A 17958-nucleotide genomic window follows, 5' to 3' on the forward strand; every position below is an offset into this window, starting at 1 on the left:
TGCAAATGGAGGAATAGGTATACCAGACATAAAAAAGTTTATACATGCTCTTAAGATAACATGGATAAGGAAATTATACACAGGAACACCAAAGTGGAAGAGAATCTTACTTATAAAATGCCAAGAAATTAACTCACTAAATCTTTATGGTTCAAAAAAGTTTCTGACTATCGAATGTAACCAATTTTGGAAAGATGTTTTTCAGGCATACTCGAATTTTACGAAACAAATAGAATTAAAAGAGTCACACGAGGTACTTGCAGAGCCCCTCTTCTATAACGACAAATTTAGAGTTGGTAACAATACAATCCACTACAAATGTTGGACAAATAAGAATATATATCTGGTTAGAGATGTTGTTGATGAGAATGGGTGCTTCCTTAGTTACACATGCTTTACAGAAAAATATAATATTAATGTAAATTATTTAGTGTATATGGGATTGATACATTCGATAAAAAGTTACTTAATTACACATAATATTTATCTAAGTGATAAAACCTGTAATGAACAATCGAAAGCACTACACTTAATATCCTCTACTATGAAAGGCTCGCAACTATATTATGATATACTTCTTGAACCACTCTTTATTTACAATATAAGTTCTTTTGTTAAGTGGGAGCAAAAATTAGATATCATCGTTAATTGGGTAACCACCATGAAGCAAATAAAAAAAGTAAAAGAGATAAAATTAAAGTGGTTTCAAATTAGAATTTGTCACAACATTTAGTTACAAACAAAATTCTGAAGAAAATGGGTATTACAAACAGTGACAAGTGCAATTTTTGTAAAAATGAAATAGATTCAGTACAACATTATCTATGGTTTTGCAAGTTCTCTCAATTGTTTTGGAAGGAATTAGAGAACGTCTTAAAAGAAAGATGTGATACTTGCTCAAACGTTAAGTTAAACATAGAATTAGTTCTATTTGGAAATGATGAAATTACAAAAATAGATGAAATTTTCAACTATATTATTCTTGTTGCAAAATATTTTGTTTATAAATGCAGAATAAATAAGATTAAACCATGTATAGAGCACTTTTTGAATGATTTAAGAAATAGTTATAAAGTAGAAAGATATATGCATTCAACGGAAATGTTAAGTGCTGTATTTATGAGAAAATGGTGTCCATATATAAAACTTCTTGAAAACAGTAACCCATAACAAAATAGTATGAAAGATCAAGATGCACAATAATAATGAAGGCTCAATGATATATATGTGTGTATATATATATATATATATATATATATATATAATTTTAAAAAAAACTTGAACAGATGTACGTGAATGTGTAAGTATGCGAGTATGTAAATAATATATGCATGTGTGTATTCATGTGCACTTATGTGTCTGCAGTAATAATGTTTAACACGACTGTGTAATGGGTGTTTTATATAGTCACGTATAGAAAACTAGAGGAAATGTGTTCATACATAAGATATCCTATGTGTGGGTTGTGTTCTTTTCACATTACGTTAGCGAAGCAAAGTGTCCATAACTCTATGCTGATGCTATTATATGTTATAAAACTGCACTGTTACACATGATGAAAATGTGTCCACCTTGACCAAATTAATAGAACAATATATTATAAGTATAATGACTTATGATGACGATGTTATTGTTAATGTATACTGTATTCATTTTTTTTCTTTCTTTGTTTTTTCCCCCTTTCTTTTCCATCTACTCTGAATTGTTATAATGAATTCATGTACAAAATAAAACGGTTGTCGACCCAAGAAAGTCCGGGGAAAAAAAAAAAAAAAAAAAAAAAAAAGTCCGTTCACGGATCCATAAAAATGGCATTAAAGGCAGCACTGACCTGAGTGTGGTGCAGGCGACAAACCTCTAGAATATAATGACTACCAAGTTAAACCGATCTCTCAGTCAAAGAAGGCTACTCACTTGCGTAGCTTTCGTTGGCAATCCGGCCGGCTTCTTCAGCTCAACTGCTGGATAGAGAATTAGCAGCTGTATGCATCGCCGTAAGCGAAGTCACGACAATAATGACTTGACGAGTGAGAAGTACACCGACGGCAGGTTGTGTCGGCCCCAGTCACGGTTGAGGGTGGGGTTCCTGGCGGTGATGTGGACTGCCTCCTTTATTCCCCTCTGGAACCATCTTGCTTCTCTGTCGAGAACTTGCACATTGTCCTTTCCAAAGTGATGTTGGTTGTGGGTCAGATGTTCGCCCACTGGGGAGGACTCTCGTTTGTGTTCTTTCAGTCTTTTGTGCAAGTTGTGCTCGGTTTCACCAATGTAACTTTGGTCACAGTCCTGGCAGTCTGTCTGGTATATTACCCCTGATGTGTCCAGTTTATCTGTTTTGTCTTTGGGGTGGACTAACTAGCTCCTGATGGTGTTGGTGGGCTTGGCGTGAACGCTGACTCCCAACTTCCGGATCTTCCTGCTGAGAGCCTCAGTGACGCCACTGACATATGTCATGGAGACGTGTCCTCTCAACGGGGTTTGGCGTTGAGTCGAGGGGTGGGGTATGGTTTTCTTGCCCACCGGGATGTCCCAGGCCCACTTCTGGTATCCCTACACACTGAGCACTTTCTTGATGTGCTGCACATCTAGTGGTGTCTGTGGAGCAGATGGTCTTTGCTTGGTGGGTGAGGGTGCGTATTACTCCAAGCTTGTGTTCCAGTGGCTGTTGACTGTTGAATTGTAAGTACTGGTCTGTGTGGGTCGGCTTCCTGTAGACAGAGAAGTCACCGGAGGAGGTGTAGGAGGTGGAGGAGGTCTGGAGTCAACCGGAGGGAGAAGAGGAAGTGGAGGAGGTGGCGGGTTGGCGTTGTTGAGAGGCCCTGGAGTAGAGGGCCCAGAGTGTCAGCGAATCGATTGTGATCGCACCTTAACCCCTAGGCTGCCTGCATGACGAGATAACTCGTCATGGCAAGCATGTATGCTTCGCTGCCTGCATGACGAGATAACTCGTCATCGAAATATTCTGACTTTTCCCTGGTTTGCATTCACTTCCTTGGCAAAAATAGTGGTAGCTTTAGCCTGGGGAATCTCTCTAGATTCTATTCATAGCTAGAAACCCCATCTACGTCATGAAGCAGTCCTTTATTTGAACGTTTTGGTTAGGTCACTGTCCAAGTGTTTGCCTGACTTCTCTCCTCGCTTGCTCAACAAAATGTCGGACTGACGCCGTGCTCAAGACATGCGATCGTGACAAACTAAATCAACCACGATTTCCTTCTTTAGCTGATGCTCAGAAAGAATTGAAGCGTAAATTCGAAGGAGAAGATAGAGATGAACATTTATAGGACGATCTGATAGAAAATAAAGGGAGTAATCAAGAGAGTGGCCAAGATGCGACTGTCAGTGAGTGATGCCGGCTGTACAGATGTTAGCAGATGACAGATGACCGAATTAGCAGCAGAGCGATATTCTTGGCACGCAGCCAACGCGGTCTGATGAGAACTGAATCAAGTGACCGTGTGAGAGGGGTGAGGAGGAGGGGGGGGTGGAGACTGAGGGGGCGTGGCCTCACATCCATCTTATCACTTGGAGAAGTCTCTTAAAAAATATATATATATTGTGGTTGTTCTAGTATGATTTTGTGTTTGCAGATAACATTTGTCCAGAAAATATGATGTTTTTGTGCAAATTACCTGACTTATGTTTGTAATGAACAAGTTGAAAATGTGACAAAAAACAAAACACTGATTTCAAAACAACAGCATGTCACTAAAAATATATAAAATGGGAAAACAGCATGTGTTTTGTATTCTTTATTCATTTACCTTTGTGTGTCAGGTCAGGTCATTAGATCTGCTACTGGTAACCTGTAATCCAGTACAACCTGTTCAGGGTCGGGTTGCCGGCGACTAAACCGGCACTCCCACTGCTCCCTTCCGGGACTGGTGAGGCAGGTGGCTAGACACCCTTATGGAGATCCATAAAAGGGCGTCGGCTCAGGAGAGCCACCGACGGCCATCTAACTCCACTGTGCTGTGTGCATGCCACACGCAGTTGGCCCCCGGGGTGTGTCTACCCATGCATGCGAAGTCTGGATCCGGCAGAATCTGCGGAAGGAACCTATCGGTTCAACGGAGAGGAAGGTGGCTACAGCAACGCACTGTGGAGTGCAGAGAGCAAGATGAGACACCGAAAGGATATCTTGATCATCCACTGCATCCGTGCTCATCCTCCAGTCGTCTCGACTTAGTCTTGCCACTGGAAATTGGTGGACCTGGACGAGAGAGTGAGGTCGACGTTGCGCAACTCCTCTTCACTTTAAACAAACTCATCGCGCAAGTCATCAGTCATCTTTCATGACCTTTCATCCTTCATCATTTCATCACCCCCAAGTCCTGTGGCGACAGGCGAGCGACGAAACGACAGGTGTGGGTACACTGGCAGTCGCAGCCGCAGACCTGCACGCAGGCGGCTCAGGCCATAGGGTCGTTCTTCGTCGACAGGAGCAGCGATGGAGCTCGGCAGCCGTCTGAGTGTCTGAGCAGCCCTCTTTAGGAATGCACTGCTCACCTCCCTGGCATGAGGAAGGGGCTAGAAAAGGTGCCCTAAAAATTGCCTGCTCCATATCACCCTGGCCAGCATACCGTGGCTGGCGGGGACCCTACATCAGCGGTCGAAACAAAAAGAAAGAAAAGAAAAAAACAAGGATCGTTCCTCTCACCATTGGTGCTTGGAACATAAGGACTCTCCTGGACAGAGATAACGCAGACAGACCCCAAAGGAGAACGGCACTAGTTGCATCCGAACTCGCCAGATACAACATTGACATCGCAGCCTTGAGTGAGACTCGGCTAGCAGGCGAAGGCGAGCTCTGTGAACAGGGATCTGGTTACACCTTCTTCTGGAGTGGACGAGGAAGCGAAGAGCGACGTGAGGCTGGCGTTGGTTTTGCAGTAAAAACAGCACTTGTCAGCAAGCTAGCTGGAATCCCAAAGGGAGTCAACGATAGGCTTATGACCATGAAACTCCCACTGGCATCTGGCCAGAAGCACCTCACCATTGTCAGTGCCTACACCCCAACCATGACCAACCCGGATGAAGTGAAGGTGAAGTTCTACGAGGACCTTCACTCTGTCATTGCTGCTATCCCTAAAGCAGACAAGCTCATCATTCTTGGGAACTTCAATGCTAGAGTTGGCTCTGACTACATCTCCTGAGATGGAGTGATTGGAAAGCACGGTGTGGGCCACTGCAACCCAAATGGATTGCTTTTGCTTCAGACTTGTGCAGAGCACGAACTGCTGATAACAAACACAGTTTTCTGCCTCCCTACCCGTAACAGGACGTCATGGATGCACCCTCGCTCAAAGCATTGGCATCTCATCGATTACGTTATCGTCAGGAAAAGGGATAGGCAAGATGTACGTGTAACAAAGACCATGTGCGGCGCTGAGTGTTGGACAGACCATCGCCTTGTAGTCTCGAAACTGAATATTCGAATCCAGCCCAAGAGACGCCCCCAAGCCCAGAAGGCTCCAAAACGGCTCAACATCGCTAAGCTGAATAACATCACCATCAAACAGTCCTTTGTGGAGCTGCTGGAAGATCGTCTGGAATCCGCCTCTCTGGACAACCAGAATGTGGAGTCTGACTGGAGGACCCTGCGTGAGCTGATCTATAGTTCAGCTTCAGAGACCCTGGGACCCATGACCAGAAAGCACAAAGACTGGTTTGATGAAAACTGTGATGAAATCAAGCAGCTTCTGGATGAGAAACGCCGTCTGCATCAAGCCTACCTGAGCAACCCAAAGTCCACATCAAAAAAGGATGCGTACGATGCCATCCGCAGGACTGTTCAGCAAAAGTTACGCCAGAGGCAGGATAAGTGGCTGAGTGACAAAGCTGATGAGATCCAGGGATATGCTGACAGGCACGATATGAAGAGGTTCTATGATGCCTTAAAAGAAGTCTATGGCCCCACATCCTCAGGATCATCCCCCCTCCTCAGTGCAGATGGGAATACCTTGATCACTGAGAAGGAGAAAATTCTCGAACGCTGGGCTGAGCACTTCAACAGTGTCTTAAATCGCCCTTCCTCCATAAATGATGAAGCCATAGACCGTCTCCCACAAGTCCCCATCAACGAAGCACTGGACGATCCGCCAACACTTCTTGAGACCTAGAAAGCAATCCGTCTGCTATCCAGTAGCAAAGCACCTGGCTCAGACTCTATACCAGCAGAGGTCTACAAGGATGGAGGCTCCAACGCTGTTCAGCCTCATGTTCTCTGCAATGCTTACTGATGCCTTCAGAGATGGCAATGTTGGAATCGGCCTAAAGTACCGAACAGATGGCAAGTTGTTTAACCTCAGAAGGCTTCAAGCAAAAACGAAGGTCATGACAGACATCATCAGAGACTTTTTGTTTGCTGATGATTGTGCCCTCAACGCTGGATCTGAAGCTGACATGCAACTCAGCGTCGACAAGTTTGCCACTGCCAGCAGGAACTTCGGCCTTACAATCAGCACGAGGAAAACTGAAGTTCTCCATCAGCCAGCCCCAGGGAAACCCTACGCTGAGCCCAACATCACAGTCAACGGTCAGAGACTCAGTGCGGTGGAGCGGTTCACATACCTTGGCAGCACACTGTCACGAAATGCGACCATCGATGATGAAGTGAACGTCAGGATTGCAAGAGCAAGCGCAACTTTTGGCAGACTCAGTGCAAATGTCTGGAACAGAAGAGGCATTAGTCTTGAGACCAAGCTAAAGGTCTACAGAGCAGTAGTTCTCCCCACACTACTGTATGCCTGCAAACTTGGACAGTGTACCAACGACATGCCAAGAAGCTGAACCACTTCCACACAACATGCCTCAGGAAGCTACTGAACATCAAGTGGCAAGACAGGACCCCAGACACAGAGGTGCTCGCAAAAGCCACCCTTCCCAGCATCTTCACCATCCTGATGCAGTCCCAGCTTCGCTGGGCTGGACACGTGGCGCGCATGCCAGACCATCGGCTGCCCAAAAGGCTCTTCTATGGCGAGCTGCAACAAGGGAAGAGATCACACGGAGGTCAGAAGAAGCGCTTCAGAGATACTCTGAAAGTCTCTCTTAAAGCGTTTGATATCAACCCTGACTCCTGGGAGGAATCTGCAGTGGACCATGACAAATAGCGTGCTGCTGTGCACAAAGGCGCCAAGTTGTGCAAGGCCAACAGGACTGCTGCAGCTGTTCAGAAGAGGCAGGCCAGAAAGTCACGGGTAAACAAACTCCATGACAATGATATGCCTGTCTTTGTCTGCCCCAACTGTCAGCGAACATTTTGTGCGCAGATTGGACTATTCAGCCATCTGCGCATTCACAGATAGATTCATGAGCCTCTTCCCCCCCCCCCCCCCCCACCACCGCCCTCCCCCCATCCCCCAGCTGGATGACAACGATGGTCATCATCGATCTCGATGGACACACCACCACCTTTCAGAAAATATATACTTTTATGGGTCTTTCTCCAATAACAAAGAGCACAGAATTTTTGGAAAATTTATACCCGTTTTTTGTGAAAAAACCCTGGCAAATAGATTTCACTTAAATCTTATTTTCCTGGCAGCGAAAGGGTTAATTTTAGCCCGATTGCCCAATCGAGCTATATAATTATGTGACCCGGTTGAAGACATAATTTGACCACAAACAAGAACGCCAGAGAATTGACAGACAGACAGAAAATGCAGAAAAAAAACTTAGCCGTATGAAGGGCACAGGAACAGGAGTCATGATGGCTGCCGGAAAAAGAGGGCGCTAGTCAGGGATACACAGGGGAGGTAACCTACTTAAGGAGGTTATCGGCCATAGATACTTTTGTTTTCTCCGCATAGGTGGGTAGTAGTTTGCACAGGACAGGAATGTCAGACCCCTGCCGGAGTCTGCACTAGTGGGTCACGGTTAAGTATGTGTAATTAAATGTATTTTTACACATTTTGTTTCAAATAAGTAGTGCAAAAAGTTTTCATATATTTTTGTTTTGTAAAGATTGTAGTATCTTAAATAAAATGTGTTACAGCAGCTGTACTCTGTTTTCTGGTGGGTGTATGCTGGTGTTTTCATAACCTGAAGAACACTAAAAAGGATTAACAAATCTTTAATCCTCTTACCCCCAGGTCGCTCAGCACTAATCACCCCTGAAATCCCATGCCAAAGCGTATAACTCTTGCGATTTTCGATAGTGGGTAATTATAAATATTGATTAAAAATATAATTACCTTCTTTTGTTGCACATGTTTATTTTTCCTGCATTCTACACATAATAAAGTTGCAGAAATTTTTTGTTTCCAGGCTCATGTTGCTTTGCATTTACACAAAAAAATAAATGTATCAAATTTGATGGTCAACTTTGAAAAAAATTCTTTTAATTACAGCATGATTTTCTTTTAAATAAGTTTATCTGGTCTGCAGTGACTTCTAACACATCTTCTTTTTATTCTTTTTCTTACTCAACTTGCTGAACATACTGATTTTTATGTTCTTTTCATTTTGAGGGATGGTGCGTTTTCCTATGATGGTCGGACGAAAAACAACAGCAAACAAACAAAAACAAACAACAAACCTACCTCACATGTATTTTCTCCATAATGAAAAGAAAAATATAATCCATTTAACTAGCAAAATCAGGAAGATTGTGCAGAATGTCAATAAGTATCAGTGCAATCAACAACTGACATATCGATTCCGATGGTCTGGCGATCGATTTATGATTTCGGAGGTCCGGTGACTGATTCACGATTTCGGAGGTCCGGCGATCGATTCACAATTTCCGAAGTCCAGTGATCGATTCACACACAAGTACCAACTACACTCTCAATATCAGTAAAATTCAGTCAGTGGATGTCTAGGTCACTCAGTACGATCGACTTTTACAAAATTCTCACGCAGAAATCATCTTCAAAATCGTCATTCGGATTACGCTACTACGATTGACAGTCATCGAACTCATCTTGCAACTCTGAAACTACAAAACTTTGGCAAAACTTTACCAAATCAGTAGTATATTCCATTGAACTAGCACATTCAGGAAGACCGTGCAGAACGCCAATAAATATCAGTGAAATCAAGACTAACTCACTGACAGTATCGATTTCGGAGGTCCGGCGTTTGATTCATGATTTCAGAGGTCCAGCGATCGATTCACATTCAAGTGACCAACTTCACTCTCTTTGTCAGCAAAACTCGGTCAGTCGATATCTAGATCACTCAGTTCAATTGATTTTTACAAGATTCTCATGGAAAAATCATTAAAACGGTTCAAAGTCATCTTCCGAATCGGCGTTCAGATTACGCTAAAGCTCTCGGCAATCATCAAACTCATCTTGCAACTTTAAAAATTCACAACTTTGTCAAAATTCAAGCAAATCAGACTCTGAAAAGTGCAAAATGCATGGCAGGAAGTGCTGAAAACGAGGCTGTGAATCTCGTGAAAGTCTCGTGTACGTAAACAACAATGGCTGCGTCCATAGTAAGCACATGTTTAGACGACAGTACCGGGCGGGTGGGGGTGTTACACTGCAAGTCGACGTTGGGCGAGTTGGGGGTATAATGGTTAACATGCATATCTAATCTTCTGTAAACAAAGGTTCATGCACTGCACGCAAGTTGACCTGGAAGAAGGAAAATCTCCCCCCTTAACCCACCAGATGCTGATGCTGGGATGGAACCCAGGACACTCAGAGAGGAAGACTAACACTTGAACGACCCAGCTATTACCCCCGTCCAATGCTGGGATGGAACCCAGGACACTCAGAGAGGAAGACTAACACTTGAACGACCCAGCTATTACCCCCGTCCAATGCTGGGATGGAACCCAGGACGCTCAGAGAGGAAGACTAACACTTGAACGACCCAGCTATTACCCCCGTCCAATACTGGGATGGAACCCAGGACGCTCAGAGAGGAAGACTAACACTTGAACGACCCAGCTATTACCCCCATCCAATGCTGGGATGGAACCCAGGACGCTCAGACAGGAAGACTAACACTTGAACGACCCAGCTATTACCCCCATCCAATGCTGGGATGGAATCCAGGCCCCTCAGAGTGGAAGACAAAGACTTGAAGCACCCAGCTGTCACCTCCATCAATGCTCACCTTTTCTGGGCCCCTCCTTTGGTGTGTAGGGGATCTTCTTCCTGTCTCTCATCCACTCATTGTACTTGTAGGTGGGCGTGGCCTGAGGGGTGTAGTCCTTCCCCTTCCTGAAGCTGGCTCTGCACACACACACACACAAAAATTACCCACATACACACACACTCACGCACAACACATACATGCACACTCACACACACTCAATGTACTAAATGCAAATGTACAGTATATCACTTTTATTTTATCCATTTGTTAAACCAGTCGCGTCAACTTTTTTGTGTCCAAGAATCTGGGGCTTTTTTTTCTCATTATTTCAATGATGGGGTAATGAAGATGCTGTTAATAGTGTTATGGGGTCCATCTAGGTTTTGGACCATATGACAAGGCTGTAGTCTCATGATATATCCTGGCACCAACCAAGCTGAGAGATGCCGACACCTGCAGCGTTGGTCAGGAAATTTGAGCAACACTCCCAAAGATGCATCATCCATGAACTGGTGACCAAATGGTCCCAGTCTCCCCATTTAAGCCCACAGCACACTCAAATCTGGGAAGAAGCCGGGCACAGGCTGGAAAAGCCCACTTTGCCTTGGCAGCTGGTCAGTCACATCAACTTTATTCAACCCAATGGCCATAAACTTATTCGCATAATTATTGTTACATTCCATAAATTCCACACATTGGCATTATCAGATTCCATAAATTTCAGACATAAATATCACCACATTCCATAAATTCCACACATACGTATTATTACATTCCATAAATCCCACACATTAGTTTTATTACATTCCATAAATCCCACACATACTGCACAGTTGTGGCCTTCCCTTCACCCACTTACTTGTCTCGATGTGCCGATCTATCCGAGTGCTTGTCCCACAATGAGCGCTCACTGCGAAAGGTGCTGCGTTCACTGGACTGCTCTCTGTCTGCATTGGATCTGAGGGGTGTGGGCAGGTCCCAACTGGACTTCATGGGGGGAGTGACATCATCATCATCCCATGCTGAGCTGGATGGAGTGTCTGTAGACATAGGTGAGATAAATCAAACATCCACCACTAAAGACCTGCAGACTGCATGACTCACAACATCCATCACAGCTACAAACCTGCAGATTCCATGACACATAACATCCATCACAACTACAAACCTGCAGATTCCATGACACACAACATCCATCACAGCTACAAACCTGCAGATTCATTGACACACAATACCCACCACAACTACAAACCTGCAGATTCCATGACACATAACATCCATCACAACTACAAACCTGCAGATTCCATGACACACAACATCCATCACAGCTACAAACCTGCAGATTCATTGACACACAATACCCACCACAACTACAAACCTGCAGATTCCATGACACACAACATCCATCACAACTACAAACCTGCAGATTCCATGACACACAACATCCATCACAGCTACAAACCTGCAGATTCCATGACACACAACATCCATCACAGCTACAAACCTGCAGATTCATTGACACACAACATCCATCACAGCTACAAACCTGCAGATTCCATGACACACAACATCCATCACAACTACAAACCTGCAGATTCCGTGACACACAACATCCATCACAGCTACAAACCTGCAGATTCATTGACACACAATACCCACCACAACTACAAACCTGCAGATTCCATGACACACAACATCCATCACAACTACAAACCTGCAGATTCCATGACACACAACATCCATCACAGCTACAAACTTGCAGATCCCATGACACACAATATCCACCACAGCTACAAACCTGCAGATTCCATGACACAGAAAAATCCATCACAACTACAAACCTGCAGATTCCATGACACACAACATCCATCACAGCTACAAACCTGCAGATTCCATGACACACAACATCCACCACAACTACAAACCTGCAGATTCCATGACACATAACATCCATCACAGCTACAAATCTGCAGATTCATTAACACACAATATCCACCACAGCTACAAACTTGCAGATTCCATGACACACAACATCCACCACAGCTACAAACCTGCAGATTCCGTGACACACAACATCCATCACAGCTACAAACCTGCAGATTCCATGACACACAACATCCATCTCAACTACAAACCTGCAGATTCCATCTCTGTTAGTCAGTGTCCAAACTTGTCTCTTAGGTCAAATCAATAAGCAAAAGATAGTCTTTTTCCCTGTTCACTTATTAAGCACAACTGGTTTGCAATGTAACAATTACTTCACTGAATTCATGACTGCATTTTTTACCAGTTTTATTTGTTTGACATAAACCACTGTTTAAATCAAGTGACAAACAATAAATCTTTGAAAAATACAAATATAAGTAGAGAAAAAGAAAGCAAGAGAGAAAAAATCCTCTATCTATTTTTTTCCCCAACAGGAATTAACCAGTTAAGTAACAGACACTCTGAAAGTAACTGACACTCTTACCAACATTTGCATTGTTTGTACACATTCAAAATGTATCACTTAGTGACTAACTTACCTAATCCTCTTTGTGCACAGTGATGCATACAAATATTTATAAGACTGTCAACAGACATCTCCACTGCTGGCTGTCTTGTGCTGTCTTAACTTGCTTTCAATTACTAGGAATTATTGCAATACAGTTTTATCACTGTCACAGGTTTCAAAGAAATAATCATGTAATGGGTTCAGAGTCTACACACTTTGGTCAAAAGGGCAGGTAGGGGGTGGGGAAGGGGCTCTTGTTTTGCTTTTTGCTTTCTTTTTGTTTCTTTGTTGTTGTTGTTTTTATACGACAGTCAACTTTATATGTTTGACTGCACAGTTCTCATGAAGAATTAAAACTTGACAGTCACGCATATAAGGAGTACACATATCTATACATAATGTACATGCAAACCTAAATGCTTGTTACACCTGTCTATTGATATCAGTAAATTATGATGATTTGAGAAAAGTAAAACCAAACATGAAATAAAATAACTGTACCTGATTTTAATGATTCCAACAATTCACACACACACACACACACACACACACACACACACACATATACACACACACAAACATACACTCATATACAAATCTTGTATAATTTTAGAATAACATTTCCTATATATATAATGGATATACCTTTGACTCTGATTTTTGGTGTTTCAATTTCATCCCTGTACTGTCTGCCAGGCGTCTCTTCCCACTCTCGGTGTCGACGCTCGCTGTCTCTGTCTCTGTCTCTGCGCTCAGAACCTCGGTCCCTGCGCTCAGAGTCTCTGTCTCTTCGGTCTGAGCGACTGCTTCTTGAGCTTCTGTCCCCCTCATGTCGCCTGTGATTTTTCCTGTCCTCTGAAACACAGGGTACATGGTTAGGGATGGTTCTTCACTGATCCATCCTGAACATATAGTCAATCTGGTATCACGGGCAATCATTACATAAAATTTGTAACAGGCATAGATGGAAATATACATTATACATGCATGTGCACAATCACAGACACACATGTATACACTCACTCACACACACATCCACACTGATTTTTTTAAAGACTTGCAAAATGTGTTTTGAAAGTTAGTGCACTGATTTTCATTTCTCAGTCTTCCAGTGTGAACCAGTCACAAACTTGCAGAGCCCTATATCAGTATATCTTTATATAGCCTTATTCAGTTATTGGCCTTATAATATAATACCAAACCATATCAGATACAATGTTACTGACAGGGTTTGAAATCAGTTCTCCCTAACACAAGTAACACTAACAGCCATTTGTGTGCTTTCTGCTGTCTCAGATCACCTGATTATAAAATAAAATGTTTCTTTCCATGACAACTGTTATTGTGCCTCTGAGTGTGTCTGCAATGGTGTATGTTTGTCACACTTTGTGTATATCATGCATGGCCATACATAAGTATGTGCATGCATACTTCATGTCCTTATCAGCCCTATGTCAGTGAATGCGTCTATGTACTTTGTTTCTTACTTGTTTTTCAGCCTCAGGGAGATTGATAATGATAGTAGACAAGAACATAGTGCATTTTATCTCACAAATTACCTCTACTTCTGCAATGGTCTCTGTCTTGGTCTCTGCGCCTGTCCTCACAGTCATGTTTGGAGGACACGTACACACCCCTCTCCCTGTCACGTTGGTGTTTGGACATGCGTTCTCTAGCCTCACTGCTCACTCCTCCTGGGTGTGAAGGGGTCTCCACTCGGGGCTGCCGATACTGCCTGAAAATCAACACTCAAACTAAGCCCACATCACAGCTGAGGAAGTAAAGCTTCCCACACAAATTAATGACACTTTTTATTTTATTACTGCTGTTATAGTGTGCCAGCAGTGTCACCCCCACCACCCACACTCTGTCCCCCCACACCCCCCATCCCTTCACCCCCCCCCCCCCTCTTTCTTATCTCCCTTCCCGCTCTATCCAAAGTCCAGTCTTTGAGGTTGTGCCGACACCACGCCACCCTCCCTCCTTCCACCCCCCCTCCTCATCCCACTCCCTAGTCGGCGCCTTTGGTCCGCAACACCGCGTCACTAGTCCCAGCTGTAGGAACACGTGCAGTTGTGCGAGGTCTGCCGCAATCCCCGTGCTGAGCGGAACATCCCGTGTGGCGGCCTGTCTTTCAAGTCGTTCCCCATCTCCCCTTTCACAAACACGGCTCAGCTAGATGGCGGGACTTCGGAATGTAAGCTAGGGAAAATTTATGCTAATGTGAACTTTGATCATGCCGGCTAACATGCCGAGAGCTGTATTGTCCTGTCTCCCCAGTCTAGGTAGTAGTAATGATAATAATAATAATAATAATAATAAAAATTAATAACAATAATAAATAAATAAATAAGATAACAATGATGATAAATAAGCAAATAGATGTAAAACATGAAGACACACATTTACGTATACACCCACACATGCATAACAGATATGCACCGAACATGCAGTTTCACAGATATGAAAGCACAGTTAAATACATATAAACGTACATGAGCTCCAACACACACACACACACCACACACATTACCCTGCACCTCCTCTACCCCCCTCCTCCACACACTCATTTCTAGTCTACGTATCGCAGCTTCCACGGCACACACATACACACACACACACACACAGATGAACACTTACTTGTACAAGCACACACACATATGCCCTATCTCCACACACATATATACAAAGATATATATATATATATACGTTCCAATATCCTGTTGCTCCCACAGTGTAGGCATGCATACACTCACATACCTCATCCTCTACCGCACCTCCCCCCGCACCCCCACCTCCCCCTCACACACACACACACACACACGTGCGCGCGCGCGTACGTGCACAGAACTCTACTGACACTTGTGTACACTTACACCCTCGCGCATGCACAAACGCACTCAAAAATACAGACCCACACATGCACACAAACACACACATACACACACGCACAGAGGCTGCCACTGATTGGCCGCAAGAGGGATGGGAAAAGATCTCTGATGCCAAGAATGTGGCGTCTAGTGTGTTGCTCAGTCTATTGTATTTGGAAAAGCCCACAGAGACTCTGTTCCGTTTTGAAGAAATATTCGCAATGTTGGTTTGGAAATGATGCCGATATTTGTTTGATTTGCAAAGCATCGTGCTCTACCTTTCATGTTAGACTTACGGCCACTCCCTCTCTCTGCTTTTATTTCTTTGAGGCGATAGATGGTGTTATGGCCTTGTACCTGTTCTTTTTGATATTCTTTGACTTTTCTGAGGATTTCCGATTTTCCTAGATGTAGGCCGCTCGTTGGTGTTGCGTTACCAGCAAGTCCGTCAGCTTACTCATTTCCCTTAACACCTGTATGTCCCGGGCGGTATGACCATGTGAGTTTTTTAATCTGAAAGTTGCGCATTGCCTTATGCCACTCTGGGCTTCCCATTCCGTTTTCAATTTTCTGTATGAGGTTCATTGAGTCTGTTAGAATCATGGCATGTTGGTTTCCGGGCATATGGATGAACGATAGCCACTGGAGGGCATGTGTCACAGCTTCAACTTCCATCGTTAGGCTGGAGGTTGTGACTTTGTAGGCAGCATTCTCTTCCCTAACTGTTTTTCCATTTTGTTTCACAGTGAATCCCCAACCGGATTGGTCTTTGGTGACTGAGCCATCCATGTATATGATGATGTCCTCTTCTTTTTATTTTCTTCTATGAGTAGCTTCACTTCCGCATCAGTTTTGCCCTCTGGCCATTCCCGACAATGTCTTCCTAGAGTGGGTGAAATGGCTGTGTTGAATAGATGGTTGAGGTTTTCGGGGTTTTTCTCCCATTGTTTTGTTTCTTTCAGGTCTTGTAGGCGGCATACTAGCTGGATTGTGTCTTCTGCTTGCCCCATCCATGATCTTCCTCGTCCTAGGCGGCTGCCTTTTGGTTCTTTGACTGCATCATGCAGTGGGTTTTGAGGGTTTTCTAATGCTTTGAAGTAGGTCTTGACCTGTTCTAACTTGTTTCTAGCCTGCACTGAAGGAAGGTCAAGCAGGTATCGCATGGTTTCTGTGGGCGTGTCTTTTGTTGTTCCAAGGATCAGCCTCATAGCTTCATTTTGAACTCTTTCTAATTTTAGGAGGTTGCTTTGAGACGGTGTTGTTAGCCCAAGTCCGTAGTCGATCACACTGAGGACGAGTGATTGGTATAGCAGGAAGAGGTGGCGTTGTTCAATACCTTTGGTTGCCATTGCTTTTAAAACTGAAAGGCCCTTTTTGCATTTGAGAACAGTATTTTCCATATGTTTTCTGAAGGTCAGCATCCTGTCGAAGTGTATTCCTAATGTGAACTTTGATCATGCCGGCTAACATGCCGAGAGTTGTATTGTCCTGTCTCACCAATCTCTTTGTGACGTAAACGGGTGAACCTGTCATCACAGAATGTTATAGAAACAAGTGGGCTGAATTGTAGCGAATCAGATCAATCTGTTGAATTGGACGAATTGGGATTAAGCAGTGAAACTGTCAGTCATTCACATAGTGTCACTAAGACAAGCAAAGATAGGTTATTTCAGTTCAACTAGTTGGGGGAGTGAGTGTTGTAGCTTGGATTAGTATGCACAGTATGTTGTGGGAAGGGATAAAACCAGTCAGCACAGCCAGTTCTTAGCTGTCTCCCAGAAAAACTGACTGACACAGGGTGACTGACTGATCAGTGATGTGAGGAGCAAGGAAATCCTTGTTCAGTTGTTGGGCTGTGTGCTGCTTTAGGTGTAGGGTGAACTTTTTACTGTGTGCTGCCTGTAGATGCTGCTTGTAGGAAGTACTTAAAGTAGGCAGTGTGTGCTGCTTTAGTGTGTGTTGCTTAAACAAAGTTGCTTTTGCTAAGTTGGGTGAACTGCTTAGTGTGTGTGCTGATTTCCCATGTATATTGTAAAAGTAAACGCTCTATAAAAACCACTCCATGTGGCCCTGCTATTAGTGTGAGGAGAGAGAGTGAGTGAGTGCAAGTGAGTGTCATTGTCTGATTGTGTGCATCATCAGTCGATCCCATATCCCCTTGTCTGCTCCCCTCTCTCTCTTGGAATCGAACCAACCACAACACCCTTTTAAGAACCACACTCACAAAACACTTTTTACACTGCTATCAACGCTATCGCATGATAGACTCAATGAGTGTGAACGTTACATATCATTATAGTTATATATATTGTTTGTACACTACTAATGTTATACTACTACAGTATTAGTACAAACATTATAAATTAATCCAAAGAAAAATCATGATATATACAGAAACAATCAACTATATATATATATATTTATATATACACACACACATAATGACTATTGTCATTGAGTATTGCTCTGCTGACCGCAGTCTTAGCAAGATAAAGGGACACAAGCAATGGCTTGAGTTTCAGTTTCAGTAGCTCA

At 43.5% G+C, this 17958-nt stretch overlaps 1 protein-coding gene across 2 annotated transcripts in view; it reads right to left on the bottom strand.

The window, feature by feature from the left end:
- LOC143300772 (pre-mRNA-splicing factor ATP-dependent RNA helicase PRP16-like) overlaps nucleotides 1-17958 on the bottom strand; it is a 148826-nt gene that overhangs the window by 116363 nt on the left and 14505 nt on the right. For both annotated transcript variants that reach the window (XM_076614701.1, XM_076614700.1), the window contains 4 exons: nucleotides 14113-14288; nucleotides 13199-13408; nucleotides 10919-11099; nucleotides 10078-10196 (listed from right to left, as the gene is read on the bottom strand). In XM_076614701.1, coding sequence (XP_076470816.1) covers nucleotides 10078-10196; nucleotides 10919-11099; nucleotides 13199-13408; nucleotides 14113-14288 — 686 coding nt within the window. The remainder of the gene's footprint in view (nucleotides 1-10077; nucleotides 10197-10918; nucleotides 11100-13198; nucleotides 13409-14112; nucleotides 14289-17958) is intronic.

This window comes from Babylonia areolata, chromosome 26 (genome assembly GCF_041734735.1).
Source record: "Babylonia areolata isolate BAREFJ2019XMU chromosome 26, ASM4173473v1, whole genome shotgun sequence".
NCBI lineage: Eukaryota > Metazoa > Mollusca > Gastropoda > Neogastropoda > Buccinidae > Babylonia > Babylonia areolata.